The 12423-nt window shown below is 36.0% G+C and overlaps 1 protein-coding gene across 1 annotated transcript in view; it reads right to left on the bottom strand.

Moving 5' to 3' along the window:
• Nucleotides 1-12423, bottom strand: part of LOC136358337 (dystonin-like) — a 290571-nt gene that overhangs the window by 32604 nt on the left and 245544 nt on the right. The window contains 9 exon segments of the mRNA XM_066314265.1: nucleotides 2249-2377; nucleotides 2870-3067; nucleotides 5270-5425; nucleotides 6227-6400; nucleotides 7238-7339; nucleotides 9304-9405; nucleotides 10155-10277; nucleotides 10954-11180; nucleotides 11529-11760. Coding sequence (XP_066170362.1) covers nucleotides 2249-2377; nucleotides 2870-3067; nucleotides 5270-5425; nucleotides 6227-6400; nucleotides 7238-7339; nucleotides 9304-9405; nucleotides 10155-10277; nucleotides 10954-11180; nucleotides 11529-11760 — 1443 coding nt within the window.

Here is a 12423-nt window from a genome sequence, read left to right on the forward strand (position 1 = left end):
AGCTGGCATCCCTCTGACTCAAAAAGACACAGTCAGTATTGGCAACAGACAAATCAAAATGTACCAACAAAGTTGCTGCAGACTCAAAAATGAGGAACATATTCACAAAGAATGAGGAATAAGTGGCTTGCATATAAGAAGAAAAGAACTTTTTCCTCTGATTCTCAGGACAAGAGTGGGGTTAAGAGATCCTGTATACAGGGCTATACCTGGCCATGTAGGAGGGCAAAGCAAGAAGCAGGTTCATTCATGAACTTAAGATTCTGACACAACAGAAAGCTTTGTTTTCTTTCTGAGGACTGTGGAAAGTGATGTCACCTAGTCTGCTTCCTCCTTCTACTTCAAGAAGAAACTGAAAACAGTGATTGTCTTAAAAAAAGGAGAGGGATGGTCTGAGCAGCACTGGGACAGCAAAAAAGTCTCTTTTCAAGCCCCTTTCCTACTGGTATCCTGTAATGTCTCTTCATATCTTTTGTTTTCCTGGAGCTGCTTCAACTGAAAATGCAGCCCAACTCAACTCTGTTTGTGAAGCAATTATGGTTGAGGTTAATTTATTTCTATCTTTTATCCATATCTTTTATTCATATCCATAGAAACAGGTCTTAAACTCAAGAACATGGTTCATAACATTATTTCCAAAGAGGAACAAACCAAAATGTAGTGCAAAACTTTCTCCTTCAGTTTCACATCAGTAACAAACACAGTTGGTATCACTTAGAGCCAAGTTTGAATTTGAATCTAGTAGACAACATGACAAGTGGCCTCAACAATTCAGAAAAAAACAAATAAATCAAGAAAGACAATTAACACATATCTGCACACGTGCACGAAGGTTTAACCAAAGGCAAATCAAGTTCTATGTTTTAAGGATTAATAGTAAGTCAATGCCTGCAGATGGCCACTGGGATGGTAACTCCTGTTAAAATGTACAGTACATTTAGGGAGGGATTGTACATCTAGAGTGCATATTACTGGGGACGGTCAGACTTGTTCCAGCTATAACACTGAATTTAAAGGCCCTTTAACTAATCAATCTGTAAACATTTTAGGTGTAGAAAATTTGCATAGCAAAGAATATACTAAAGAAAAATCCTGAAGCTTTCCATGGAAAATTTTTGCATCTTGATCTAAGGATGAAAAAAGGAAAGACTGCCACTGACTTTCAGGCAGTCATGATTACTGTCCACTCTCACAGAAGGAGAGAAAACCTGCCACCTCTTTTTTTAATTTTTTTTTTCTTTGTGACAAAAAGAAAAGGATTGTAGGGATTAAAAACCACAGATTATTTGTGTTTGGATCTAGTTTCCTGTCTTAACTTATTTTAAAACTGTACATTAGTTTCACTATGAATTATAGATACTGGCAAATTTTTGAGGACAACAAAGAAGGAAAAATAAATGCTCCATGTTTCTAAGCAATGATCTCTAGCATCGTTCAAAGAAAAAAATGATTTTTAACATTATGACAATGCAGCATTCTAACTGGAATTACTGGGTCAGGCTTATATTCCCATTCAAGGACAGTTCAGTAGGTAACTGAGCCAGGAATTCAGAGGTTCAGATCACCAGGTTGGGGTTTATATCCTAGCCTAATAACACATCATGATTTTACAATAATGGAGCAGTAAGAATCACCTTCCATGGAGGTAAAAGATCAAGTTTAAGTGTCTTTTCTTAAACTCTACGGTTCTATGCAAACAGAAAAATCCATAGAATGTTTCTTAAAGAGAAAGAAAGGGAATAATTCAGACATCCTGGTCAGCTTTCTATTTCTAACTAAAGCACAGCCTCTACGAGCCAGTAGTCCTTCTTACTTCTATGCTAATGATGACTTTACTGTCAGCTTTGGTTAGATAATGAAAAAAGGATCAAATCTCTTAAGTCAAGGTTCAGTGAATGTGGGCCATTTTAGGTTCATCTTTTCAAACTTTAGAAAAATCACAAATTTAGTTTTGGGTCAGAAGGGAAAAGAATAGGAAGGACTGATATATTTGCAAACACCTTTTGTAGAGATGCAAAAGTAGTTTTATTTGCCTCAACACTAATAATGGTTCAGCTTTGGGCATGTCCCAACAGGCTACTAAACTTCACTGTAAATAACAGTGTTGTTTTGAAGGCTATTAAATTTCTTTAAGACACTGTACAGACATTGTGATATATAGAACACACTCTGTATTTACCAAAAACACTCTTAAAAGATAGTTAGTCTTGAAATGCAATTTGTAAAGCATTCTAATACTGATACTTACCATATGTGCATTAAGCTGCTCTCTTGCTGTTTCTGGTAAGCCTCCAACAGGTTTTGATGCCAACAGCTGACGTTCAGTATCTGTCAACCATTGCTGCAGATCCTCAACTTCACCATGGAAACCTTGAGCCTAAATTATACCATATCATTTTAGAGATAACTTAAATGTTCTCCATTCCAATACCAGCTCAGATACATAAGCACATTGGCAACTAGTTTAATCAGATATTTGTAATAATCAAAAGAAATTAAAGAAGAAGAAGAAAAAAAGGAAAAAGCAAGCAAACTGGCTCAATTCAATCTAAATGATAAAAACAAAAACCATAGAAATCATGAAACCAGTCAAAATTACTGTGAGACTAATGTTTTTCCAGAATAATACTCCTATACAGAAATTTCGCCCTGTACAAACATGCAGACCAAAAGCTGAAGTCTTATATCAGCACTGTAAGGGACAGTGTCCAGCTGTGGAAGATACAGCTGGATTTGAACTTTCTCCAAATTCAGGAGCGTCTGCATCATGGTTTTGATTTAGGCCAACTTCTAATACATGCATCTGTGTATTTAATGTAAAAAGACAATTCTTCTGAGTTATCTCTATATTTGATCATTTCCTGTTCACCTGGATCAAGGCACTATCCAGCTGCTGTTTCCTTTGTTCTGTTTTTTCCAACAACTTCTGCCAGCGCTGATTCAGGAGTTCCAACTTGCTCCGTAAATTACTCGCTTCTTCAACAGCACTCGATTCAATCAGGTCATTTCCTGCTTTTTTAACAGCTTCCACCGTAGACTGATGAGCAAAAACATCATTTTGTAGAACCTACAATTGTAACACAGCAGGGCCAATCAGTACATTACTGAATGAAGGCACTCACAGTGAGTGAGTGCCAGTTGTAGTCCAAGGACAAGACAATAGTTTAACATCAGCACAGGTATCAGAAATTAAAGCGAATAACTAAGACCTCTTCCATCAGAAGCAGTAACAGACCACTTTGACAAAACACTGAAGTTCATTTTTGTATCTTGCAAAAAATAATGTATTCCTTCTGAAAGCATATATTTCTGAAATTATTGAAGGTTTCTAGTAGTGCTACGGAATAATTACTTCTTTGCTTTTTAAATTTGTTGTATACTTTCCTTTAACAAGATTTTTCTTTGAATACCCTGTGCCTGCTGTGCTATACAACAACCCAGCTGCCACAATGCCTTCTTGTGCATTTCACAGCTACAACTCCTTTCACATGTCAGGCTACCAGGACACCTGACCTGTGCTAAAAGCTGGGGGATGGTTGTAGTACTAACACCAAAAGACCTCCTCCATCTGCTGGAAAACCTCTTATCACCAACCACAGTTAAAACCATAAAAGGCAAAAGGTACATTTGGGAAAAAAAATGCCGCTTTCAGAAGGATGGGGAGGCAGGGCAAGAAAAGCTTTAATATACAACAGGAAAAAGAAATACACAAAATGGCTGGGAAGAGAATGGTAAGCCCTATCTCAGAAATTCAAGTTCATGATTGCTGTCTGCCATGGGGGTCTGACTCAAACTCACATTCCATCAAAGCACTACCAAATGCAAAAAATATTAAGCTAAATAAAAAGGAACTTAAAAATAAACTAAATGGAGCACAATACAAAATAACAAGTAGACATTGAATATAAAATACACATCACATTTACTTTAATTCTTCTAAGCTATGAACCAGATTTTTCATTTTCCTAAAAGGGTGAAAAAAGGTATTCACAGAAGCAGATGCATCTTATCCCTTCCTTCCTGCTGAGACTCACTAAGAACAAGGTCTATTTTTTTCAAAGTTATTCAAGAGGTGGATGTTTTTACAGGCTACCACAGGATGCACTACTGTGTGAACTTTCTAACCTATAAACTCTGTATTATGAAAAGGAAGTAGATTCATTCATGTGTTTGCTGAACTCCTTCAGCACAGACACAAATGATGTCTCTATGCTCCTTCACTAGTAAAACACTTCCGCTCGATAAGAATATAAAAGGTTCATGGAGCAGAACCTGGTTTTCTAATTTGATTTACTTTGTTTTAAAAGGGTCTGTTTATAACAATAGTCAGACAGGGTATGTAGATACTGTATTCTGTTCAAGTTCCAACCGACCACCCAAAAGCCTTCAGAAGCTGCATAGCTGCATTAACACAGACAATGAAAATACCTTCATTATCTGTGTACTGTCAATTTCAATCAAATCTCCCAAAATCCAAAAAACACTCTGAGTACTTTTGACATCATATGCCGGCCAAAAATTAAATGGCAGATTTAAATGGAGAGGAATTACAAGGTTAGATTGAAATCTTCAACCTAGAAAGAACACATTGTTCTGAAGAGCACAGAATTACACAGAGAGGCAGGGAAAACCTTACTCCTAGGACATATTCTAAAAATAAAGGCATAGCAGAAGCGTTCTTCCATGGGCTCCAAAGTAACAACGATCAGTAAAAATACTAAAACAAGCAAACAAAACCCCTTAACCCTACACTGTAAATAACACAGAGAAAAAGATGGGAATTTGCTTTTGGAGAAGCATTTTCCAACTTAGCTTAAGCCAACTGACACACAGTTTTGCAGAATTCAGAACAAATCACTATTTTCTAAAAAGGAAGAAAAAACCTAAAGATGTACAAGAGTCATGCAGTTTGTGAGACCTGGCTTAAAGAGAATAAATCAAGGAGTTTGTTGCTTCAGGGAGAGTAGCAGGTTCGATAAACTTTTGAGTTCCCTAGGTCAAAGAAAGGTGATTAGAGGTGGAGACTAGGGTAAGATGTTTATTTTGGCTAAAATCTTTGCCTCTTGCATGGCATTTGTAAGAAAGGAAGGAATGTGGAGGAGTAAGAGGAAAGATTATTTATTCCAAGCCTTCATTTCAGCTATAATCTGCATCTAGAAAGTATATGTAGAGAATTATGTATCCAATGGGAAGTTTTACTAATAAAAGACTCATCCCTAAGATAAATATCAAAAGAACATTTCAGTTAATATTGATTATAATTACATACATGATGTTTGGCAAGTTCAATTTCAATAGCCTTGGGGTCTCCACCCACGGGTTTCTGTTCATTCAGCAAATCTTCTGTATGTGTCAGCCACGCCAGTAACTCATCCAGGGCATGCTGGAACTGCCCCAAGGCTAACAAGGCACCTTCCAGCTTGTGCTACAGTAAAAATAAAATTAACAATAAAATCGTTTCACAGTGCAATTGAATTGTCCTACATTACCATTAGTCACCATAATCCAGAGCAGAGTCCATGCATAAAACAGAATAAAAACCAGGGAGAAACAGTTCCCCAGTACAGGCAATGCTTTGTAACTACAGCTGAGTTAGCAATTCCCTTGTAAAGCCCTGCATTCCAGGCTCAAATTCCTGGCCTCAGAAGAAGCCATACAACCAAAACAGAGTTAAGATTGAGGGTTCTTTCATCAGATTTATCAGTAGATTTTTATCACTTAAAACATATTTTCAATATAAATGCAATTTATAGGACTCCAACAGTGCATGATCTTTTAAAAACCTTTTCTTTGTCATGAAATGATTCAGTTTAGAAAACATAATGTAGTTTAAAGGATTCTTTCATATCTCTCAGCTTGATAATTTAAGGAAATAACACTGAAATAGTTTAATATTAAGTTAATGGGGTTTTATTAAATCGTTCAGTACAGCAGCAACTATTACTTTTGCACATATAAACATGCTTTCAACTGCTACTTAAGACACCATCAAATAACCAAAATGAAATAATAATCATTCAACGTAGCATTACTGACAGAAAACTTTAAAAGGTTTTTAAATGTTTTAAAAATTCAATGTATTGTACAATTCAAATCCTATTATATATAGGGGTTTAGCTTCCAAACTAAAAGGAATGTGTAAAATAATATAAGCATTATACATTACAAAGAGTTTTTCACAAAAATCTAAGTCATGAATAAAGCTCCCACCTCCAAGAATATTTACCTGTCTACTTATAATTTTGTCTTCTAGGCTGTCCCACAATAGTCTGAGCTCTGAGAGAGGGTCTTGAACAGTGTGCTTGTCACTCTCTTGTGTTGCCTTCTTTAGCAAGAGTTCTGCCTGATGGTTCAGTCTTTCCATTTCTATCTGCTGCTGATAAGCTTCTGTCTTAAATTGCTATGGCAAATAGAAAAATAATAGAAATAAATGAAACACAAGTAATGATTACAGAATCATAGAATGATTCTATGTTCTAGGTCTTGTGGTTGTGATGGTGATAATGCTTTAAACTTCAAATGGAATGATTCTTGAAAGGAAGTGAAAGCAAATTTTCTTTAGTAGAACACCCTCTTTAACACACAATTGGTGCAATGGTCTGAATGCATCCTGTGTACCTATGTTCTGAACTGTGTAAAGTCATGATTCATCTGAAGTTACATGATAAAATACATAAAACAACCTGCCCACAGCTAACAAAATCCACAAGTGAGCAACAGCACCCCAACATCAGGAGCATATTCAGTCACAAGTACAAATCCTTGCAGACAGGTTTCTAAGTTAGACTGGAATTCTGATTTTCACCTTATTTATGTATTGGGAGTGCCATGATCTGTGTGAGCACTTACATAAAGGCTCTAACGGCAAAAGAAAAGCTCTTGAGGCATTCTCTCAGAGCCTCAAGGAAACTGTTCATGTTAGAAATCAGAAAACATGAAGGTCATAGCAGAAGAATCCTGCACATAATAACTGTATAGCTTTGAAAGAGAATGAATGATACTAGAACTATGTTTGGGCTATCAGAAAAAATAAAATATAGCCTTGCCAAAATTTGGAATAGATTTATAAAGTAAGTGCACTTTAAAATTAAATGTTTGCACCAAAATATTTTAAAATTTTCATGCAAATTCTTCTTTAGTAAAAGTTGAAAATTGCATTTGACTCTCAAAAAATACTAAACAACACAGAAAATTACAGACAATAGAAACATAAAGGAAATAAATTGCTGGTTCATACCTTAAGTTCCTCTGTTTGCTGCTTCACTGTCTCCAGATCTGTTCCAACTGGGGACATAGATGCTAACTTGCTGCCAGCAATGTCTACCCAGTCAAATAATGCCTGAAAATCACAGTATGATATTTAAGTGTGAGCAGAGAAATGCTGTTATTTTTGAAAGTTGTATTAAGTAAAATATCAGAACTTTTCTTTTTTCCAGAGAAAGTACTACCGTGCTCTTTCAAAGAAAATAGTTTTCCCAGCAAAACCTCTATTTCTTGGTAATACAGTAGAATCAATACCTATGTAACAGTAACAGGATAGTAAATTCTGCAAGATTCTGCCAGAATTATTCATGCTGAGTAGCAATCTACTTCTTGTGTAAAATCTGCAATTTTTATTAATTCCCTGAAAGGCGAATGCAAGACAAACTCTGTTCTACAGCTGTTTGGAGAGAAAATGGAAGGTGCTGGATAACACACCTTAAATGAGGATTACAAACAAACTTCTTTTAAAGAAAGCTATTTGTGCAAGGAACATGGAACTACCCATTCAGTACAAACTAGGCAATGAAGGACCATAACTGAGCTAGAATGAATCTCTACAGGATAATGCAGAGTGACTTTAAAAAGTAAAAAATAAATTATGTCTCTCCAGTTCTGATGCTTTGTGGGTATTCCTTTTGGTCTGATATGCAGAACCTCAAGAATAATCTACATGGTTTAAGAACACCTGCATCAATCTGAGTAATTGCACAAGGGAAAAAACACCTCCAAGTAGGTGCTTTTCCACCAGCCTGTTATCTGTGGAGATACTATTAAAGAGAAATGCTTAGGACAACTTTTTGGAGTTTCCCACTGCTACATGGCTCCCTGAGACAAGGAGAACTATGTCCAATGTGCTCAAGAGGGTGAAACAGCTGCAGTTAATAATCTGTCCATAATATTTTTCATATTGTCTATTCAAATGAGTATTAACACTTAAATACAGTTCTTTCAACAAAGTACCAAGCTTGTAGGATGTGCCATGTACAGCTACAGGAAATAGAAAGCACTTAAACCAAATAGTGATGATTCTGTCTAATCAAGCTCTGTACAGTAGGAACATAGGAGACCCCAGAGAAAAATCCATAGTGATGGTGCACTGCAAAACAGGCATGTTGCATTATTTTAAAGGAGTGGTCTGCTGCTTGATCTGCACCAAATACAGAAGTAACTGCCCTGACAGTCATGTGAAATTCCAGTTCCAAAGATTTAATGAACCAGGGAAAACAGTAATTCCACCAAGGAAAAACCAAACAAACAAAACCAAAGCAAACAAACAACTACAAGAAACCCAAAAGTACATCCAAGAAAAGATCATCGTTTTGAAGGATAGGTTGTGTTGGAAGAGACTTTTAAAAGTCATCTAAAGTACTACCTCTCCTTTTTTTTTAAATTTCATCAGTTCTAGGAAGCACAATGTACAAGACATCTTAAAACTATTGGAATATTTGCCTACAGATTTAAAAAGGGAATCATCTTCCAAAGTATTGTGATAGGATAAATTATACTAAGTATAACAGTCTAGCAACATGTTAATAACACTTTTGCTTAAAATACTCAAATGTTTTCTTTATAAATAAGGTGGAATGAAATTCAAGTGCTTTAACTGCCTTCCACTCAAAGAAGATATCATCAAGTTAATATACAGACTTGTACTCTGCTCCTTTCAGATCAAAAAGATGTGTCACAACTTTAACCTTCCTTGATTATCACAAGAAAAAGTGAGCAGAACTACCATGACTACCTGCTGCCAAAACCCCTCTGCTCTTATCAACAAACAAGGGGACATTAATTTTGAATCTAAACACAGTGCAATGTATGGACAGAAGAGAAAAACCCAACATACATATTCCTTAGTGCAAAAAAAATCCCAACAAACCAACTCCAACCAATCTCGAGAAAAAAACCCTGTCTACTGAAGAAAATAGTCCCTACAACCAGAGTGCATTATTTGTCACCTACCTCATCACATGACACTTTTTACTACAACCACATTAAATCCCACTGACTCAAGGTTGGGTTAGGTGTATCACATCATCCTACCTGTAGTCCATCTTGGTATTGAACAGCTGCCTGCATAGCTTCTCCAAGCTTATCCACACGTTCTTTCCATGTTTTGTTTAATGCATCCCAGGCAGAATTCAGCTGCAAATAAGCACAATTGACTCCAATAGACAAAAGAATTTCACTGCTATATAATGTGCATTTACTAACTTTTCACTGATCAATAACACAAATATTTTATAAGCATGACTAGTTCACATTCATTGCATATTAACACTCTTGTCCTTCCTATCACTGCATAACTAGCTTCCTTCAGAATTCCATAGAGGTTCTGGATTATAAAAGCTTTAAACTTCAATACTGATTGAATATTTTTTGTTAACAGAGATATTACAGTTAATAGAGGAAATATTACTAAATCATTTGGAGTTCCAATACCATAATAAAAATAGCTTAAAAGAATCATACATTGCTGGACATCGGAGAAGCAAAAAAGTACTTTATAGTCACCCAAACAAGATAGTCTCAGTTAAGATGTCTCACTTGACATGAACAATATGTATCCAGAATTTATTCTAGTATTACTATTGCAAGAAATAGTCACCTACAACATTAATTGGTGAGTATTTAAAATAAATCTGTCTTTTACAAAAATTCTAAACCATAAATCACTGGTGTACATTTGTAGTGTACATGAAATAAATGTGTGTACATTCTAATCTAATCTAAGATTCATTCACTCAAACGGTAAATCTTACTTTACCACAAAGTCTTCAGTGGTGTCTCACTTTTGCCACAAAATTTTTATTTTCAAAATTTGTTGGGAAATATACCAATTTCAGCTGAACAAGCTATCACATAGCAGACCTAAGCATCTGTATTTGCCATACCTCATCTATACTCTTGTTGACAATAGGTTTGTCAGGCTCTCCACAGGCAGCTCTCAGCTCAGAGCCAAGGCTCACAACTGCTTCTAGTTCTTCTTGAAGTCCATCAATTTCTTCTTTAGCAGCCTACAAAGAGACAAAAAGTCAACAATGCTAATACTAAATTAAATAGCCTATGTGCAGTCTGCTTTCAAGAGAGAACACAGCAGGATTCCACCTTTGTTTTCTTTCAAGTCTCTTGGACTTACAACTGGATGCTTAAAAAATAAGCATCCCTTTGCAGTGTCAGATGAAATCAGCTGACATCAGTTTAAAATTGTAACAATGGTTTATGATAACATTTTGCATGAGATGAAAAAAATAAACAGGAAGTTTTAAATTAGATTTCTTTAATCAGAGTGTCTTCCCTGTCAGAGGTTATCATTCAACCTTCAAACATTTAACTATCAGTATAAATAATTACAGGCTTAGAGGATAATACATAGAGCATAATACATTTGTCCACCTTTCATTTAGATGTTACGTACTACTCAAGGAATCTCAAGCATGTATAACTTTGAAAAGTCTCAGTGAGATGGTTATTATACACATATCTACAAACAAATAAGGAAATGTAATGACAAGCACATGTTGCATGCTCATTGCAATTAAGCACTGATACATATTATTAACTGTAGACTCTTGAGATACCATTATTGTAAATTTCTACACAATTATCCCTCCTAGTCTTCGCAAAATAATATATTCTCCTCTGCATACTATAAATAAAGTACTTCCAGTCAAGAAAATACTTTCTACTGACCTCTGCAGCTTCTTGTTGTTGCTTGACTACAGATGGGTCAACTCCAGGTCCCTCCAGTTCTCGAATGAAGTCCTGAGTATCTTTAATAGTAGCTACAAGAGCCATATGATCACACCAAAACTTTTCAGCTAGTTCCATTACATCCAAGAGTTTGGCCTCTCTTTCCTCAGTCAAGGTCTGGATGTCTTCCCAAATTAGGACCATTTGGTCTAGTTTATCTTGAACAGCTAAACAACAAAAGAACTAGATTACTACCTTGGCAAACAATTCTTGGTCATAAATCTCTCTAAAGTTCTATAGCAGAAACATATGTGTACATTTTAAAATTTACACTCTAAAATATTTCTTTGCAGCACTCCTTATAATGTTAAGTGGAAACAAACACAATAGCCTTTAAAAATAAAATAAGGCTCATATCCAAAATGAATTATTTTAAATGAATGCTTTGTTTTTATAAATCTTAAGCAGCTTCTCCAGGAGAACATTGTCCAGATTAGAGGTCACCAGAAATGAAGAATTTTATATGCTGCAGCTTACTGCATTTCCACTACATGAAAGTCTTCTCAGTCTATTACCTTTAGCAGACATGTCCTTATCAGCACCTTCTGAGCGAGCAATCATTTCCTCCCCTCTCTGTTTAAGTGTCTCATACACAGGCTGAAGCTTTTCCAGATCCACTGACACGTTCTTATTTTCACTGATCTGCTCTTTTATCTTCTCAACCTCTGCCGAGATGGACGGTGGCTGCCTCAGACGTTCAACGATGCGTTTCAGGCTCTCAAGAGTTGGATCTATCTTGTCATGGAACTAGGAGGGTGGTAGAGGACAGAGGGAAATGGCAAACAAATTAGAATTTAAAAAACCCAAAAAAACCCAAAATAACAAACTAAAAAATTGCATCTGAAATTATCTTGGAAAAAGGTACTTTACATCTCTATCCAACACATAATATATGTGCAAATTGCAATACCTCCCTCTGGGCTCTTTTAATGTCTAAATTACAAGTAACCCTGCAAAATGGCAGGTTCTCTCAAATTCAAAAATTTTCTATTAAATGCGGGTTCAGTCCTGAGACACTCCCTCTGAGGTTACTACACATATGGCAGAATCCACTTACATTTAGTCCTGTGAAACTTATGTACTTTGTAGCTGTAGAGGGCCATGGCTTTCTGACTTCATCATTTTAGAAAGATAAGTACTTTACTATTAAAACCATACATTTTTCTGTTAGGAACAACATGCTGATACACAGCCTCTGATTAAGGCTTGGTATGTAAGGTCATGCAAAAAGACATTTGTTAGTGGCCAGGTGGTGCTGGCTAGGGCAGTAAAGGTATGCTGCTTTCTGCACCAGTGTATATACTATATCCTTCCGTGTTTGACTGAGCCCAGGTAGGTGCCCAGAAACTCCATTACAGCTGTGTTAAAGCAGTTCAGCCTTTGGAGTAGATCCAAAGTTAGCCTTTATTA

Source organism: Sylvia atricapilla, chromosome 3 (assembly GCF_009819655.1).
Source record: "Sylvia atricapilla isolate bSylAtr1 chromosome 3, bSylAtr1.pri, whole genome shotgun sequence".
NCBI lineage: Eukaryota > Metazoa > Chordata > Aves > Passeriformes > Sylviidae > Sylvia > Sylvia atricapilla.